The sequence below is a fragment of the Plecotus auritus genome (assembly GCF_963455305.1).
Source record: "Plecotus auritus genome assembly, chromosome: 10".
Taxonomy (NCBI): domain Eukaryota; kingdom Metazoa; phylum Chordata; class Mammalia; order Chiroptera; family Vespertilionidae; genus Plecotus; species Plecotus auritus.
Genome location: NC_137785.1, coordinates 4,062,367 through 4,078,607, shown reverse-complemented (window position 1 = coordinate 4,078,607; position 16,241 = coordinate 4,062,367). Strand labels below are relative to the sequence as shown.

General features: G+C 61.9%; 2 protein-coding genes across 2 annotated transcripts in view; both read right to left on the bottom strand.

Moving 5' to 3' along the window:
* Window positions 1–3,040: 3,040 nt before the first annotated feature.
* LOC308234895 (BOLA class I histocompatibility antigen, alpha chain BL3-7-like) lies at window positions 3,041–5,636 on the bottom strand (the record flags this gene model as incomplete). Its single annotated transcript, XM_080643319.1, has 6 exons — window positions 3,041–3,325; window positions 3,471–3,655; window positions 3,777–4,052; window positions 4,625–4,900; window positions 5,166–5,450; window positions 5,564–5,636. 5 exons carry the CDS (start codon window positions 5,634–5,636, stop codon window positions 3,519–3,521), a joined length of 1,047 nt encoding a protein of 348 aa, XP_080499445.1. The 3' UTR covers window positions 3,041–3,325; window positions 3,471–3,518.
* A 7,160-nt stretch (window positions 5,637–12,796) lies between these two features.
* LOC308234891 (patr class I histocompatibility antigen, A-126 alpha chain-like) overlaps window positions 12,797–16,241 on the bottom strand; it is a gene marked incomplete at both ends in the record, with an annotated part of 64,968 nt that continues 61,523 nt past the window's right edge. Inside the window, one exon of the mRNA XM_080643315.1 lies at window positions 12,797–12,861. Within this exon, the coding sequence (XP_080499441.1) occupies window positions 12,797–12,861 (65 nt within the window). The remainder of the gene's footprint in view (window positions 12,862–16,241) is intronic.

Here is a 16,241-nt window from a genome sequence, read left to right as displayed (position 1 = left end):
TATTTGCTTCAAAGACGTTTAGAGCGAGAGGAAGGGAGAGGGAGAGGCAGGTAGACACATGGATCTGTTGCCCCCTGCAGGCCCCATACTGAGCATCCAGTCTGACACCAGGGCAGGTGCCCTAATAGGGAATGGACCCTGGGGCCTCCTGGGGCCTGGGCCACCCTCACCCTGAGCCACACGGCCAGGCTGGTAAGCAGGTGTTCTGTCTCCATTACACATGCAGCAGGCCGACAGGAAGCCTGGAGCAGAGGCCTCACTACATATTACTGATGAGTGAATGGATGGATGGATGGATGGATGGATGGATTGACGAATGAATGGATGGACGAATGAATGGATGGATGGACGAATGAATGGATGGACAAATGAATGGATGGATGAATGAATGGATAGATGAATGAATGGATAGATGAATGAATGGATGGATAAATGAATGGATGGATGTATGAATGAATGGATGGAAGGATGGATGGATAGATGAATGTATGTATGTATGTATGTATGTATGAATGAATGGATGAATGAATAGATGGATGTATGTATGCTGGGACCAGGTTCCTTACAGCTAAAACCTGACACAGGAAGGAAGGTTGACTCTGTGCATGGAGAGTCAGGGACATCTCTGAAGAGAGCACCTTTCCCCCCAATCAAATCTCCACCGGCCACTGCGGGATTATTGGTAATTTGGCAATTAACAGATGGTCCTGAGGAGCAGCTGATCAACGGGCAGGAAAAGGTGTCTCTGTTCCCTGTGGACGGGTCTGAGTTCTGAGTCACAGCTGTTCTCTGGGGTGAGCTGACACCCACGGCTGCATCACATCCCTCCCCCTCCATTCATCATACAATCACACCCCATTCCCACGTGGGCACCGTCCTCAGGGCTCCCCTGCCCCCAACGTCAGGCTGACACCAGGATGGTGCAGGCTGAGCCTCTCCACTGGGTCAGGAAGCTGGTCTCTCCCCTGATGGAAACGCCACAGTTCTTCCTACGGGGCCCCAGGGATGTTAAGCCTGGAGACTGTCCCCTGTGAGCTGTGCTAACCCTGCTCAGAGTCCTGGGAGTCCCTAATGTCCACACGACCCCACAGGAGACCATGATGTGCTTCCTTAGCCACACACACCGTCCTGCTCTTTGGTGACTCACTATATAACCACTAGCTCTCCTCCTCGTCCCCATTCTCTTCCCCTTTCTTGTTCTTCTTCCTTCTCTTCCTCCACTTCTGTTTCTGCTTGTTCTTTTGAGGTTTTACCCTGGAAAGAATTATTCTTGACCTACAGACAGGATTTAGGGAAAGTAATAATTAGGACAGACAGAGAGATACCCTCAGAAACTAAAATTGGGATAGAACCAGAACAAATAGGAAATGGGGTGAAATTACAAAGATAAAATTTTACTAATAGATGAAAAGATGAAGGATCACATGCCGGGAGAGCCGTGGACAAATCCTATGCATACAGTGGATTTTCACAGGGTGAAGGTGCGATCAACAACACTCACAGAACATTCCAGTCCTCAGCGGACCCTCTTCAGTTTTATTTGATCACACAGGCCCCATCCCGACTCACCCCTACCTAGATTTCTACCTCACAGGTGAGTCCCGTCAGCTTTTGAGGGAAGGAATGTCACAGGGGCCAACTCCCTGCACCTGCTCTCTCTCCACATCATGTCCATCCCCGTCCCACTGGCTCTTGTGGTTGTAATGTATCCACTCTCAGGGCTACAGGGTTCTGTCCTATGAACACACCACACTCCTCTGCTACTGCTCACGTGCATTTGTCTTATACGCAGATTTTGCAAACTGTGCCGCTATGAGTAAGTTCTCCATATGTTCTGGCACACATATGTATGAGTGTCTTTGGGGATATAACCAGGAGGGGAATTGCTGGGGTATTGGGTGTGGTGAGTCCTGCCAAATGCTGGAGGTAGTCAGTGTTGCCAGAGCATTTTCACAGTATTTGAAACCACTTCCTCCCCCACCAGGAATATAGGAGAGAAACAGTGAGTCCAAATTCCTGCTAACAACTGACTTTGTCTGACTCTTTCATTTTTGCTCTCCTGGGAGGTGGGCACCAGTATCACATGGTGGCTGAACTTGAGTTTCCCCTCTGACTAAAACTGTTGGGCAATTTTCATCAATATGTGGACCATGTAACCATCCTCAATAGGACGATGGACTGGACTCTTGTTCATGAGTGAGTGGGACTCTAGTAAGGTGCCAGCGTCCTTAACTACTGGGACCCTTTGGCTATTAATGGATCTGTGGGCAGAGACCTGTGGGATGAGAGAAATGTCTGGTCTTTGCCCCTGGCTCCTGGCACTGAGCTCCTAACACCCTGGGCACCTCCTGAGTGACAAGTGTCTTTGGGATGCTGATGAGATGGCTCTTGGCTAAGGGGCCTGGAGAGCGTCAGGGTGGGGGCTGATCCCCAGAAAGACCAAGCTGATCAGTGGGTTGGAACGTTCAGGCCCTAGAAGGAGGCAGAGCAGGAGGAGCCTGAAAAGCCATCTCTCCACACCTCAGTCCTGTGTGCGGGGACCCTGGGCCTGCGGGACACAGACGGGGAACATGTACCCTGTTGCTTCAGACGGGGACACCCAGAGAATGAGACCATAACTCACACATGAAAGCACTAACAGGCATAATATCTACAAAATCAAAGAAACAACAAACACCCAGAAAATGGGTGCTGGAGCCCCATCCAGGCCTGAGCCCAGGCTGACCCGCCCCAGGAAGCCCTCGCTGTCCATGGTTCTGAAGATGCGCTGCATTAGGACACGTGACAAGGCCTCAGTGATGTCTGAGTTCCAGTGACCACAGGTCCTGGTGGGACAGGTTCTACTGAGGGACAAGGACAGAGGAGCACAGAGGTGACCCAGCCAGGGAGTGACCATGTCAAAGCCCACGATGCACTGAGCATGCCCTGGGCACAGGCCCCGACCACACTCGGTCCTCACCACCTCCCCTGTGCACACCTGGGACAGCTCAGCACAGCAAACACATGAGCTCTGGAAAGTTCTTGGTGTTTATATTTATTTCCCTCAAAATGTAGCATCTTCTCCTTTAATTTACCCACCCACCCTTCATGGGAAGAAATGAACAAAGTCACCCCCAGAACCTCAATTCAATGCGGAAGGAACAGCTTGCAGCTCAGAGCATGAGGAAGGTAAGACAGCGATAGTGAGGGCCCAGCCACCTCTGCTGGACCAGAAAGTGTGGGGAGCAGGGCTGGGCCAGCCCCCCGATCTGAGGTTCTTGAGTCAGGAAGTGGGAGCGTGAACACATCTTCCATCACTGAGTCCCCACAGGGCAGCCGCCTCACGCTGTGGATGACAATCATCATGAGCAGATTCAGATCATTGGCTGTAACTGGTGACATTCTCAAACCCACTTCATGATCACAGTGTTCCACAGACTCCCCACCACCCAGGCCTCCCTCTGCCCACCCCTCCCCACGACAGGTCTCACCTTTAGAAGCCGAGAGAGACACATCAGAGCCCTGGGGGCTGTCACTAGCTAGAGTGCACACTCAGACCCCACGCCTCCCCCACCTGAGCGCCTCCTCCCCCACATCACAGCTCCAGCCACAGCTCCCAGCAGAAGCAGGCCCCCAGCGATGCCCATGATGATGATGAAGGTGTGAGAAGGCGGCTCTGGGGGGAGAAGGGAAGGGAGGGTGAGGGCCCTGACCCCAGGCCTCAATCCCGACCTCACTGAGGTCCCCAGGGCCCCTGCTCCCCTGAGAAGTGGCTCTGTGCCCACGGCCCTCCTCACCCCATCTCAGGGTCAGGGGCTCGGGCAGCCCCTCGTGCTGCACATGGCACGTGTATCTCTGCTCCTCTCCGGGGGGCACGCCCACGGCCGCCCACTTCTGGAAGGTGCCGTCCCCCGCAGGCCTGGTCTCCACCAGCTCCATGTCCTGGGTCTGGTCCTCCCCGTCACGCTGCCAGCTCAGGCTGATGTCCGCAGGGTAGAAGCCCAGCGCCCAGCACCTCAGGGTGACCTCACGGACAGACACGGGGTGGTGGGTCACGTGTGCCTTTGGGGGGTCTGAGGGGAGGGGAGAAAATGCAGGAACTTTGCATCCGCCATGGGACACTCCAGCAGCGCCCATGTGACCATCCTGAGTGTGGACAGACACCTGGGTGGGGGAGGGAGCACACAGCACACACACCAGCCTGGTCAGAGATACCTGGAAGGCCCTCCTACTCTTTAGAAAGTTCTAGAATCAAAGAGACACAGCCCAGGGCAGGAGACAGGTCTCTGAGGGGAGAAAAGCGATTTGTGGTCCTGACCTGGGTGGAGGCCACGTGACTCTGAAAAGCTGGGGTCACGACTCAGACACGGGGGTGTGGGCAGGGCACAAGGCCTGAGAGAGAAGGTCCCCGTGGGTCCCAGAGCCCCTGCAGGTGATGAGTTATATCAGGTGGGTCTCCCTGCACCCAGGAGAGCCTGCACCCCTAACTGTCCCTGAGAGGAGGGGAGTTCCTCTGGAACCTGACCTGGACATCCAGGGGACCCCCTCCTTGACCCAAGGAGGGGTGTCTGACAGTGACCCCCTGTCCTGTCTCCTTGTAGGAGCCCCAGCTCCGGGAAGGGGGCGGCCCCAGGGGCCCTGGTACCTGAGCGCTGCAGGGTCTCCTTCCCTTTTTCCAGGTACATGTGCAGTGACTCCACACACAGGCCCTCCAGGTAGCTCCTCTGAAGCTCTGCCTCACCCTCCGCCTCCCACTTGCGCTTTGTGATCTCAGCAGCCGAGTCGGCCGCGGTCCAGGAGGTCAGGTCCTCGTTCAGGGCGATGTAGTCGGCGCCGTCGTAGGCGTATTGCATGTACCCGCGGAGGAGGCGCCCGTCGGGTCCCACGTCGCAGCCAGACATCCTCTGGAGGGTGTGAGACCCTGACCCAACCCCGAGGTCAGCCCCGCCCCGAGGTCAGCCCCGCCCCGAAGTCAGCCCCACCCCGAGGTCAGCCCCGCCCCGCCCGCCCCGCGGAGCCTGAATCGGAACTGAAAGTGAAATCCGGTCAAAGTCGCTGCGGGCTCCTACAGGGTGGGAGCCGGGCGGGTCCCTCCGCCTCGGGGTGACGCTCGGACCCGAATCCTCTGGGCGACCTCGGCCCGTCCGTGGGGAGGGGGGTCGTGACGGGCCCGGCGCGCGGCTCACCGTCCTCGCTCTGGTTGTAGTAGCCGAGGGCGGTCTTCAGGTTCCCTTGGAAAGTCTGTGCGGTTTCCTTGTAAATCTGGGTGTTCCGGTCCCAATACCCCGGGTACACCTGCTCCACCCACGGCTGCTGCATCCACGGCACTCGCGGCTCTTCCCTCGGATCCGGGGCGTCGCTGTCGAACCCAACGAACTGCGTGTCGTCCACGTAACCGACGGCGATGAAGCGGGGCTCCCCGCGGCCGGGCCGGGACACGATGGTGCTGAAATACCTCAGGGAGTGGAGGCCTGGGGGGCGGACGGAGGGCAGGGCCGGGGCTGACACGCGCCTTCCCGACCCGCGCCCCCATGGGTCCCCTCGCTCCTCCCCGCACAGCCGCCCCCTCCTACCCCGCACTCACGGGCCCAGCTGGGGGTCAGGACCAGCGCCCCCGAGAGCAGCAGGAGGAGGGTGGGGGGCCTCAGGACCTGCATCCTCGGTGTCCAGGGACCATCTGAGTCCAGGTGCTCCTGGAGATGTTCTAACCTGGGAGCAGACACCCAATGGGAGTGAGCAGTGAGGCTGCGTCATGCGTATCCGGGAAGGAGGACTCAGCAGGGATGTGAGATGGAGAAGGGAACCCCAGGGAGAAGGGGAGCCCCAACACTGAGCGGCCCTGCTCCAGACTCCTCCCTGGGCTGAGACCTGAGCGCCAGGCCTGGGCCTGGGACTGGGCCTGCCCCTCCTCCTGCAGGGGGAGCGCTCTGCCCACTTCTCCCTAAAGGAGCCTCAGGCTGGTGCTCTGAGCTCCACTTCACCCTGAACGTGCGAGGAGGCCTTCACAGCTCTGGAAGCTTCTATGAGTGAACAGCAAGGGTCCCTCAGGCACAGCCCACAGGGGCCATGGGCTGCTCAGTGAGTGACGTCAGTCAGAGGCACGGTTTTCCTGCCCCTAGAGACCCTGACACCATAACCGAGTACAAGCAGGGAGAGTCCAATATTTTAAAAAATTTTAGAACCCAGGCCGGTTTGCCTCGGTGGATAGAGTGTCAGCTGCGGACTGAAGGGTCCCAATGCCTCAAAAGGGCACATGCCTGGGTTGTGGGCTTGATCCCCAGTGGGGGGGGGGGGATTTAGGATTCAGCCGATTAATGATTCTCATCATTAATGTTTCTATCCCTCCCTCTCCCTTCCTTTATGAAATCAATAAAAATCTTTTGAAAAATCCCAGAGTCAGCAAACGCCCTTTCCCTCAGGAGCAGTGGGTGCAGCTGATGAAACTCTGTGCAGGCCGCACGGGAAGGGGCCAGTGAGCCCCATAACCCTCAGCTCCTGCACCTCCAGATCTGCTCCCCTCACTTCCCGACTCGCTGGCTCAGGGCACCGGGACCCCGGCATTGAGTTCTCAGGACCCCATTACCTCATCTGTCACACGGGATGGTGACAGGAGGGTGGGGAGGAGCCCAGGGCAGGGGTGGGAGCTCCGGCCTCTGACCCCACAGCTCCGACCTGGGGTCAAGGTCCCTCAGGAGTGAGCTTGGTGCCGCCTGGGGATGTAGCTTCCCACTCTGCGCCTCTGCCTCCTCCTGGGAGAGAGGAACGGGGACGTGAATGCAGAACAGAGGTCAGGGGGGTGCACACCATGTGCTCTCCATGCTCACTGTGCTCACACGGCTGGGACATGTGAGCTCTCACCCAGAGTTCACAGGAGGAGCAGAGGCCACGGGGATGGGAGACGGGACTGGGTTCCTTGTGGGATTGATGTGGCGACCTGGGATGAGAGGATAGAACATTAAAATGTCAAATGGGAAGGACAGAGCCGGCTTGTTGCGCCATCAAACCGCTTCTGAGCCCTGCCCAGTGGACATAGTCCCTGTAGGGATTTCTCTCCCTTTGCTGCCTCATGTACACAAAGCAACGCTCACACTCACACTACAGGGAACACAGAGAAGAGCCCCAACCTCCCAGGGAGACGGAGACTAGGGCATCCCCTGCAGGATTTCAGGAAGGAACACGCATGGTCCTCATATCATAACCAGAGGCCCGGTGTATGAAATTCGTGCACGGGGAGGGGCGTCCCTCAGCCCGACCTGCACCCTCTCCAATCTTGGACCCCTCGGGAGACTTCCCTCTCACAATCCGGGACTTCTGCCTCCTAACGGTTCACCTGCCTGCCTGCCTGATCACCCCAAACTACCTCTGCCTGCCGGCCTGATCACCCTTAACACCTCTGCTTGCTGGCCTGATTGCCCTCAGCTGCTCTCCCATGGGGGCCTGATTGCCCATAACTGCCCTCCCCTGATGGCCTGATGGCCCCTAACTGCCCTCCCCTGATGGCCTGATGGCCCCTAACTGCCCTCCCCTGATGGCCTGATGGCCCCTAACTGCCCTCCCCTGATGGCCTGATGGCCCCTAACTGCCCTCCCCTGCTGGACTGGTCAAGCCTAATTGTTCATTGCCGGCCTGATCGCCCTAACTACCTCTGCCTTGGCCCCCGCCACCATGGCTTTGTCCGGAAGAACGTCTAGAAGGTGTCTGGTCTAATTAGCATGTTACCCCTTTATTAGTGTAGATGCCATTACACCAAAGACTGAGATTCTCAGTAAGTATCTGTGTGTGTGCGTGTGTGTGTGTGTGTGTGTGTGTGTGTGTGTGTGTGAATGGATCTTATTTTATGCCAGAATTTTGAAGTTATAACCCAACGTCTGCCCATCAAATTCATCTATTCTCCAATTGTATCCACACCTAAGCCTACACCTCCCTCAGGCTGAGGAAGGAGCAGATCCTATGAACGTGGCTGAGCAGCTCACTGTCCCTGTCACCCCAGGCTTGGGTCAGATCCCAAAGGGAACCCCAGGCTCCGGTCCCTCATTTTCAGAGACTCTAGATCACAGAGAGGTGCAGGAAGGCCAGCATTGGTGGGAATCCCACCCTCGGACCCTCCCCAGCACAGTCCTCCCTCCCCCCCAGCCCAGCAGAGCCAGCAGAAGCAGCTCAGGTACAGGTGGGGCAGTGCCTGTCCTCCCTATGGGACGACCACCGCAGTTCCATGTCCTCTCCCAGAACCACCCTCCTCTCCTGATTTCTGCCCTGAGGTAAGAGACTGGGTCTGGCCTTTGCCCCTGGCTCCTGGCCCTGAGCTCCTGAAACCCTGGGCTTCTCCTGAGTGACCAGTGCCTGTGGGACACTGATGAGGTGGCTCTTGGCTGAGGATGTGGAGGCCTCAGGGTGGGGGTGGGTCCCCAGAAAGACCAAGCTGATCACAGGAGGGAACTCTCAGCCTCAGGGCCCAACCAGGGGGGACAGGGGCTAGAGTTCAAGTTCCATCACCAATGGCCCATGGTCCAGTCAATGGAGTCCACCTAGTGAAGCTTTTATAGAAAGCCCTTACCCATGGGGCTTAGAGAGCTGCTGCAGCAGTGGCCACACCCACATGCTGGAGGGGACAGGGTGACACCTGTCAACTCCCCGTGACAGAGGCCCCTGCACTGGGCACCTTCCCCACCTCGCCCCGTCCCCTCACCGGGCTGCTCACTGGGTCCCTGTGATAAACGGTGAGAGTGAGCCCGGCCTTCCCTGAGGGCCATGCGTTCATGCAGCAGATCATGACCTTGGTGGGAGCCCTCACTGTGCGGTCACACCGGTCAGTGGGGCAGGTCCCATGGGGATGGGAGCCTGAGCCCTGGGTGAGGATGGAGGGGGGTCCTATGGGACAGAGCCCTGCCCTGGGGGCGATGCTCCCTCCAGGGGGTCCCGTGGGAACGGAGCTGAATGGGAGGAACACAGATGGGGGCGGAGAAGCAGAGACCTGGGTGAGCGGAGGGACACCCCTCCCATCCCACAGACTCTCAGTGAGAGACGCCCCCTCCCGCCTGTCACTCATCCGTCACTGGTTCCCCAGCCCAACCTGAGCGCCCGCCCCGCAGTCAGAAGGTCCAGCCCCAGCTCTTGGCCCCCAGAACTGGAAACGGCCCTTCTTCCCACCCCTCAGCCCAGCCCCTGCTCGCTCTTCCCACACGAGGAGAATCCACGCGTGCAGAGTCTGGTGGGAGGCAGGGACCACGTCCCTCCATACAAGAGGGAACCCCACGTCCCCCCAACATTCCTGCATCTGGACCCGAATTGAGGCTCCCCCCTTAGGCAACCACATGCCAGGTTCTGACTCAGAGGAGGTGACCCCGAGGGGCTGGGCTGGCGGAGAGCACTGGGCGGGGGGGAGGGGCAGGAACAGTGTCTGGGGACCAGGGACAGCAGACACAGCAGTCCGCCCCCCGGGCCAGGGCCAGGGGACTCGGGGGTGGGCATCGGCCCCTCTGCCCGAAGCAGGCAGGGGTCCCTGTGGGCCCGACCTGGGCTGGGCTGGGCTCCGCCTGGCTGTGTGGCCTCAGCCTGACCTGTGGCTCCCCGATCCTGTCAGAGCCCATGGCGTGCCCACAGCTGTGAGGCAGGAGAAGTGGGGTCCATGGTCCCCAACAGGGAGCACAGCTGTGCCTTCCTGGGAGCAGGTTAGAGACACGCTGACCCGGACCCGCTCCCCCCGCCTCCCCCCACAGGCCACTCCCAGCCTCACATCCATCACTGACCACAGGGGCCCTCCTTTCCTTTCTGAGGAAAAACCCACAAAACCCTTCACTGTGGGTGGGAGGCCGCCCCCGCGGGAGCTCTGTCGCTGACCTCAGCGGCTCCCCGTCTGGCTGAGCCCCAGCACCCCTGGTGAGCTCCTCACACCCCCAGCCCCTCCCAGGCCCCGTTTCAGAAAACTGGGCGCCAGACCAGGGTCTCCAGCCCCGCAGGTGGGGGGGGGGGCGCGTGTAGCCCCGGGGTGTCCTGCGCGGGTTCCTGCTGCTCAACGTGTGACCGGAGACCCGCGGCCTCCGCACCAGCCTCGCTGGGGACCCCGACGCCCCCCTCAGCCAGGACCCCGGAGTCTCAGCGAGTGACCAGGGCCTTCTGCGCCCCGGAAAGCGGGGCCTTTTGACGCGGGGACAGGACTGCAGAGGGGGCGCGGGTGCGGGTGGGATGGGGCGCTCACACGGGGTCCTGGTGGGTCCCTCCCCCTTGCCTCCTGCAGCCTCGCTCCCTGGGGGCCGCGTCCCTGTTTAAGGCCCGAGATGGCCTTTCTGTGCGTCGCCGCCCAAGGCTGTTTCTCCAGCGACACCCCTCCGTCCTCCAGCTCCTGTCCACCTGCCAGTCCCCCGGCTCCTTGTTCCCAGCAGACAGCTCCCCCAACATCTCCTACAACCAACCTCTGTGATCCCCCCCCCATATATGCTGCTCCCTGGGCTCCCCATCTCCGCTGAGGGCAACTCTATCCTCCTCCTTCCATCCAATGATTTATGGTGACGGTGCCCGCTCTCTCCCAGACCCCGGATGGACCCAGAGGAGTGCTGTCAAGTCCTCCTCAGAAGGTTCCAGAATCCCAACTGTCCCACTATTCCCACAGCTCACCCCGCGGAGGGATCTCCTGCCTGCACCCCACAGGCCCTCCCGCTCACCTGCTGTCTCCCCGCCCCCCCCCCCCCCGGGTCTGCCCCCAGCACAGCAGCCACAGTGACCCTTTCAAGGGGGCGTCACCCCGCATCCCTCTCCTGCTCCAAACTGTCCTGGGACCCCACCTCCCTCAGCACAGTCCCCGCCCTTCCAACCCCCTCCCGCCATGTGGTCCCCCAGGCTCTGTCTCAGCTCCATCTCTCTCTGCTGCACCCACACCCGCCTCCTGGCTCTTCCCAGAGGCCAGACCCCTCCTGCCCCGGGGCATGCGCACTGCAGGTCCCCCCTGGGCAGACCTCCCTCCAGAGGGCCTCCTGGGCCATGACCTTCCAATCTCTCCTCAAGGTCACATCCCAGCAAGGCCCACACTGACCACCCATCAAACAGCCCCTGCCCTGTCCCACAGCCCACACCTGGGTCCCCTTCCCGTGTTGGCCCCAGAACCCTTCCCTCTCTCACCCTCCCCCCTCCCTGTTCCCTGGCTCTTACACACTCTGTGCCCCACACACCTGCCCACGGGCCAGCGGGTCTCCCATTCCCCCTCAGTGAGGCCCCAGAGGCAACCCCAGCGCTCACATCTGTCACTCAACCAGCCGCGGCTCCTGCAGGGGGAGCCCCTCCCTGTGCTGGACACAGTGACCTCATGGCTGTGGTCCCAGCTCAGCTGTCCTGGGGGGGCTGCAGCTCTGGGTGCCTCCCGGGGACATCACTGCACCTGCACTGCCCACAGCGCTGCTCCCCTAAACCTGCAGCTGCCTCCCCTCCCCACATCCTGGGGGCCCACCGGAGGCTGGAGAGAGGGCAGTGGGCAGAGCACAATCCCAGCAGGACCTGATCTCAGAGGAGGAATGGGGGCCCCTCCTCTGTGCGAACTCCACAACCTGGTTCCCCCGAGAGTTCAGGGCAAGAACATGAGGATGGGGAAGGAGGCAAGAGCAGCAGGAACCGGAAATCCATCTCTCCCCACCGTGGGCTCCTGTGTGCAGGGACCTGGGTCTGTGGGACAATGACGGGGAACATGTACCCTGAGTCAGACGGGGACACCCAGAGAATGAGACCAACATTCACACACACAGAATAACTGGCATAATAGCCACAAAAGCAAAGAAATAACAAACACCTGAAGGTGGGGGCTGAGGGCGGGACCCAGGCTGACTTGCCCCCGCAAAGCCCTGGCTGTCCAGGGTCCTGGAGATGCGCAGCATTAGGACAGGGGACAAGGCCTGGGGGTGTGAGGCCCTGTGAGCACAGGTCTTGGTGGGACAGGGTTCCTGAGGGACAAGGTCAGAGGAGCAGAGAGGTGACCCGGCCGAGGAGTGACCACGTCAAAGCCCACGATGCACTGAGCATGCTCCATCCTCACAGCCTCTCTTGTCTCCAGCTGTGACTGGCTCAGCAACAAAAACTCATGGGCTCCATGAAGGTTCAAGGTGCTTCCATTAACTTCCTCTCAGACTTTCAGCCATCCTTCAATGAACCCATCAACCCTTCATGGCAAGGAATGAACAGAGTCACATCCAGAATCTCATTTCAATACGTGAGCAAGAAGTTGCAGCTCAGAGCCCCAGGGAGGAAAGAAAGGGATGGGGAGGGCCCAGGCCTACCTCTGCTGGACAGGAAAGTGTGGGGAGCAGGGTCAGGCCAGCCCCCCAATCAGAGGTTCTTGAGACAGGAAGTGGGAGCGTGAACACATCTTCCATCACTCAGTCCCCACAGGGCAGCCGCCTCACGCTGTGGAGGACAATCATCATGAGCAGATTCAGGTCATTGACTGTAACTGGTGACATTCTCAAACCCACTTCATGCTCACAGTGTCCCACAGACTCCCCACCACCCAGTCCTCCCCCTGCCCACCCCTCCCCACAGCAGGTCTCACCTTTAGAAGCTGAGAGACACACCTCGGAGCCCTGGGTGCTGTCACTTCCTGGGGGGGTGGGGGGGACACACCAGGACAGGGTCAGAACCCAGGACAGGAAACTAAGGAGGAACTAAGTGGGGGGGGGGGGGTCCCCCATGGCTCCCATCTGCACTGTTGCAGGGACGCAGGGGTCACCCCTCCATACTCACTGGCAGCCTGAGCGTAGCTCCCTCCTCCACCTGCGGGAAGAAAACATCCCATGAGAGACCGGGGAGGAGGCAGGGCCAGGAGGTCCTAAAGGAAGCCCTAGTCCTGGACCCCAGAGAAGTTTCCAGAACCGAGTGTATAGACCCAGGGCAGGACCAGGAAACCTGAGGGAAGTGCATGTGTGGGGACTGGACCCACCGCCCTCCTGGAGTCTGTGGTCAGCAGGGACCTGCCCTCTGACCTGCGGCTGCTGGGAACGGGGTCCCCACCACCAGCACCATCAGGTGGTAAGTGAGTCCCTCATTTTCCCACGGGCCTCACTAAGGAGTAAGTGTGAGCACAGAGCCCCACACTGGCCATCACATGGGTGGGAACTGTGCTTCCCGTGAATGAGGCGGGACACACGTCTACCTGGGCTTGAACCCCCAGTGGGACAGACACTCAGACCCCACCCCTGCCCACCTGAGCGCCTCCTCCCCCACATCACAGCTCCAGCCACAGCTCCCAGCAGAACCAGGCCCCCAGCGATGCCCATGATGATGAAGATGAAGGTGTGAGAAGGCGGCTCTGGGGGGAGAAGGGAAGGGAGGGTGAGGGCCCTGACCCCAGGCCTCAGCCCTGACCCCACTGAGGTCCCCCTGGACCCTGCTGCCCTGATAAGAGGCTCTGTGCCCACGGCCCTCCTCACCCCATCTCAGGGCCAGGGGCTCGGGCAGCCCCTCGTGCTGCACATGGCACGTGTATCTCTGCTCCTCTCCGGGGGGCACCCCCACGGCCGCCCACTTCTGGAAGGTGCCGTCCCCCGCAGGCCTGGTCTCCATCAGCTCCATGTCCTGGGTCTGGTCCTCCCCGTCACGCTGCCAGCTCAGGCTGATGTCCACAGGGTAGAAGCCCAGCGCCCAGCACCTCAGGGTGACCTCATGGGCAGACACGGGGTGGTGGGTCACGTGTGCCTTTGGGGGTCTGATTGAAGGGAGAAAATACAGGACTTTTGCATCCGCCATGGGACACTCCAGCAGCGCCCATGTGACCATCCTGAGAGTGTACAGACACCTGGGTGGGGGAGGGAGCACACAGCCCCCACACCAGCCTGGACAGAGGCATATGGAAGGCCCCCTAGTCTTTAGAAAGTTCTAGAATCAGAGAGACACAGCCCAGGGCAGGAGGCAGGTGTCTGAGGGGAGAAAAGGGATTTGTGGTCCTGACCTGGGTGGAGGCCACGTGACTCAGAAAACCTGGGGTCAGGCCTCAGACACAGGGAGTGGGAGCAGCGCTCAAGGCCTGAGAGAGAAGGTCCCCATGGGTCCCAGACCCCCCGCAGGGCCCATGAGAACCGCTGATGGGTTATTTCAGGGGGTCTCCCTGCACCCCAGGAGAGCCTGCACCCCTACCTGTCCCTCAGAGGAGGGGGAGTCCCTCTGGTACCTGACCTGGACATCCAGGGGGACTCCCTCCCTGACCCCAAGGAGGGGTGCCTGACAGTGACCCTGGGTGGGGGCTGTGCCCCCGCTTTACTCTGGGCCTTCTGCTCCGTGACCCCGTCCCCGCACCCCCGGGAGGAGGCCGCTGCACTGGCTGCGAGGCCGAGTCCCGGGACACCACCCCCCCCCCCCCCCCCCCCCCGCAAACGCTGGGCAGATCTAGGCTGCGGGCCTCCCCGCGGAGGGAACTGGTCGCCGCCCCAGGCGGGCCCCTGGGTCCTGAGCTGCAGCGGGGCGCGGAGGGGTCCCTGAGTCACCTTCCGGCCCGGAGGCCACAGAAGCAGCCTGTTCTCGGGGTGCCTCCACCGGGAACCCCTCCTGACGGGCGGCGGCCCTCTGCCCCCCACGCAGCCCCGAGGCCTCACGCGCCCGAGTACCGCCGCCGCTCGAGGGTCCGCAGGGGCCTCAGGGGCCGGGACTCCCTGTGGCCGGGCCCGCTTGGCCGCAGCCGCCCGCGGTCGCTAGCCGCTCAGCTGCAGGGGGGCCTTGGCCTTGAGCTCCAGGGGAGGCCCGGCGGGGGGACGGCGCCCCGGAGCCTCCTCTGCAGCTGCCGGGGCGGCCCAGGGCGGGCACCTGGCTCCTGGGCTCAGCTCGCTCCTGTCTGGGTGCGTCCGCCCCCAGCACCCCCTCCCCTCCCCTCGGCGCTGCGCGCTCCTGGCTGGGCCTGTGCGGGTCTCCCGCCGATCGTCCGGCTTCCCCGCCGCCTCCCCCGCGCAGAGCGGCCCGTCCGCCGAGCCCTCACGGTCAGGCTCCGTCTGTGGATGGCCCGCGGCCCGGGTTCCCTCCGTGGCGCCCGCGGCCCAGCCCGGCGTCCCCCCAAAGGCCTCGCCCTGAGGACGGTCCCAGGAGGGGGCGGCCCTCAGACCCGCTGAGCTGAGCGCAGCAGAGGGGGTGGCGCTGTCGCCCCTTCAGGCTCCGGAGCGGGACCCGCCGCCCAGGAGCCCGGCCTGGTGCTGGGGCGGCTCCCTCCTGGACCCCGACCCGCGGGGGGCCCTCCCAGGAGTGAGGGGCGGGGCCCTGCGGGGTGGGTGCTGCTGCGGGGCCTCAGCTCTGGCCTGCGGGCAGCGCAGGGGGCTCCTCTTCCCTTTGGGGTTCCGGTCCCCACACCTGGTTTCCTTCTCCCCCAGGGAGGCTGCGCGGGAGCGGAGGGGGCTTTGGGCCCCGTGGCCATGACACCCCGGGGCCGTGGGGCCTCTGAGCCCTCCCCCCTCTGCCTCCTGCGGCTCCTCGCCTGCTGGGCAGCTGGAGTGCGCGGAGCCCGTCAGCTGAGGGGGGCGCACCCCGAGCTCCTGGGCCTGTAAAGCGGCCCCTGAATCGCGGTCCTGTTGCGAGTCTCCTGTGCGGACGCCCCCGCGGGAGGGACGCGGCTCCTGCGCCCGCACCTCTGGGCTCCCCCAGGGGGCAGCACGTGCACGTGGACCCCAAAGGCCACGCCCCCGGCCCAGCCCCAAGGCTGTAAAGTGGGGGTTTGTTGTTTCTCTCTCAGGTGCCTGTCTGTCCCCACAATTGAAATGCCTTCCTCCGGAGGGTGCGCACCAGGGGGCTCACTCCACACGCCCCCATTTCGCAGGACCCACGCGCTCCGGGCTGGGAGGGAGGCCCTAGGCTCCCCTCTGCCATCAGGACGGTTGGTACGTGCGGCTCCTTTGCTAACTGAACACTGTGCTCAGCCTGATGCAGCCCCCCCCTCTCTGTCAGAAAGAGGGGTGCTCCCCCGGGAGCCAGAGCGGACGGCCTTGTTGAGGGGCCAGGGGCGGGTTCCCAGGGGACGGGGCGGAGCGGGGAGGGGTGGGCAGGGGTGTCTCCAGCCTCGCCCCCTCCGACAGGCCTCCAGCGGGGAGGCTGGGAGCGAGGGCAGCGCCCGAGAGCGGGGCGACTTGCTGAGCAGGTGACTGTGTTTGTGGGAGACAGCCCCCCCCCACATGGAGGGGTCCTGCTCTCAGTCCCCTGACTGCGTCTCTGGGACTCGCGATCACACCGCGCAGGCCCGTCCCCTGAGCGTCCGTGGAGACGGCCCCGCGCACGCAGCTTCCCAGACCCCCCGCCTCTGGGGACACGGCGCC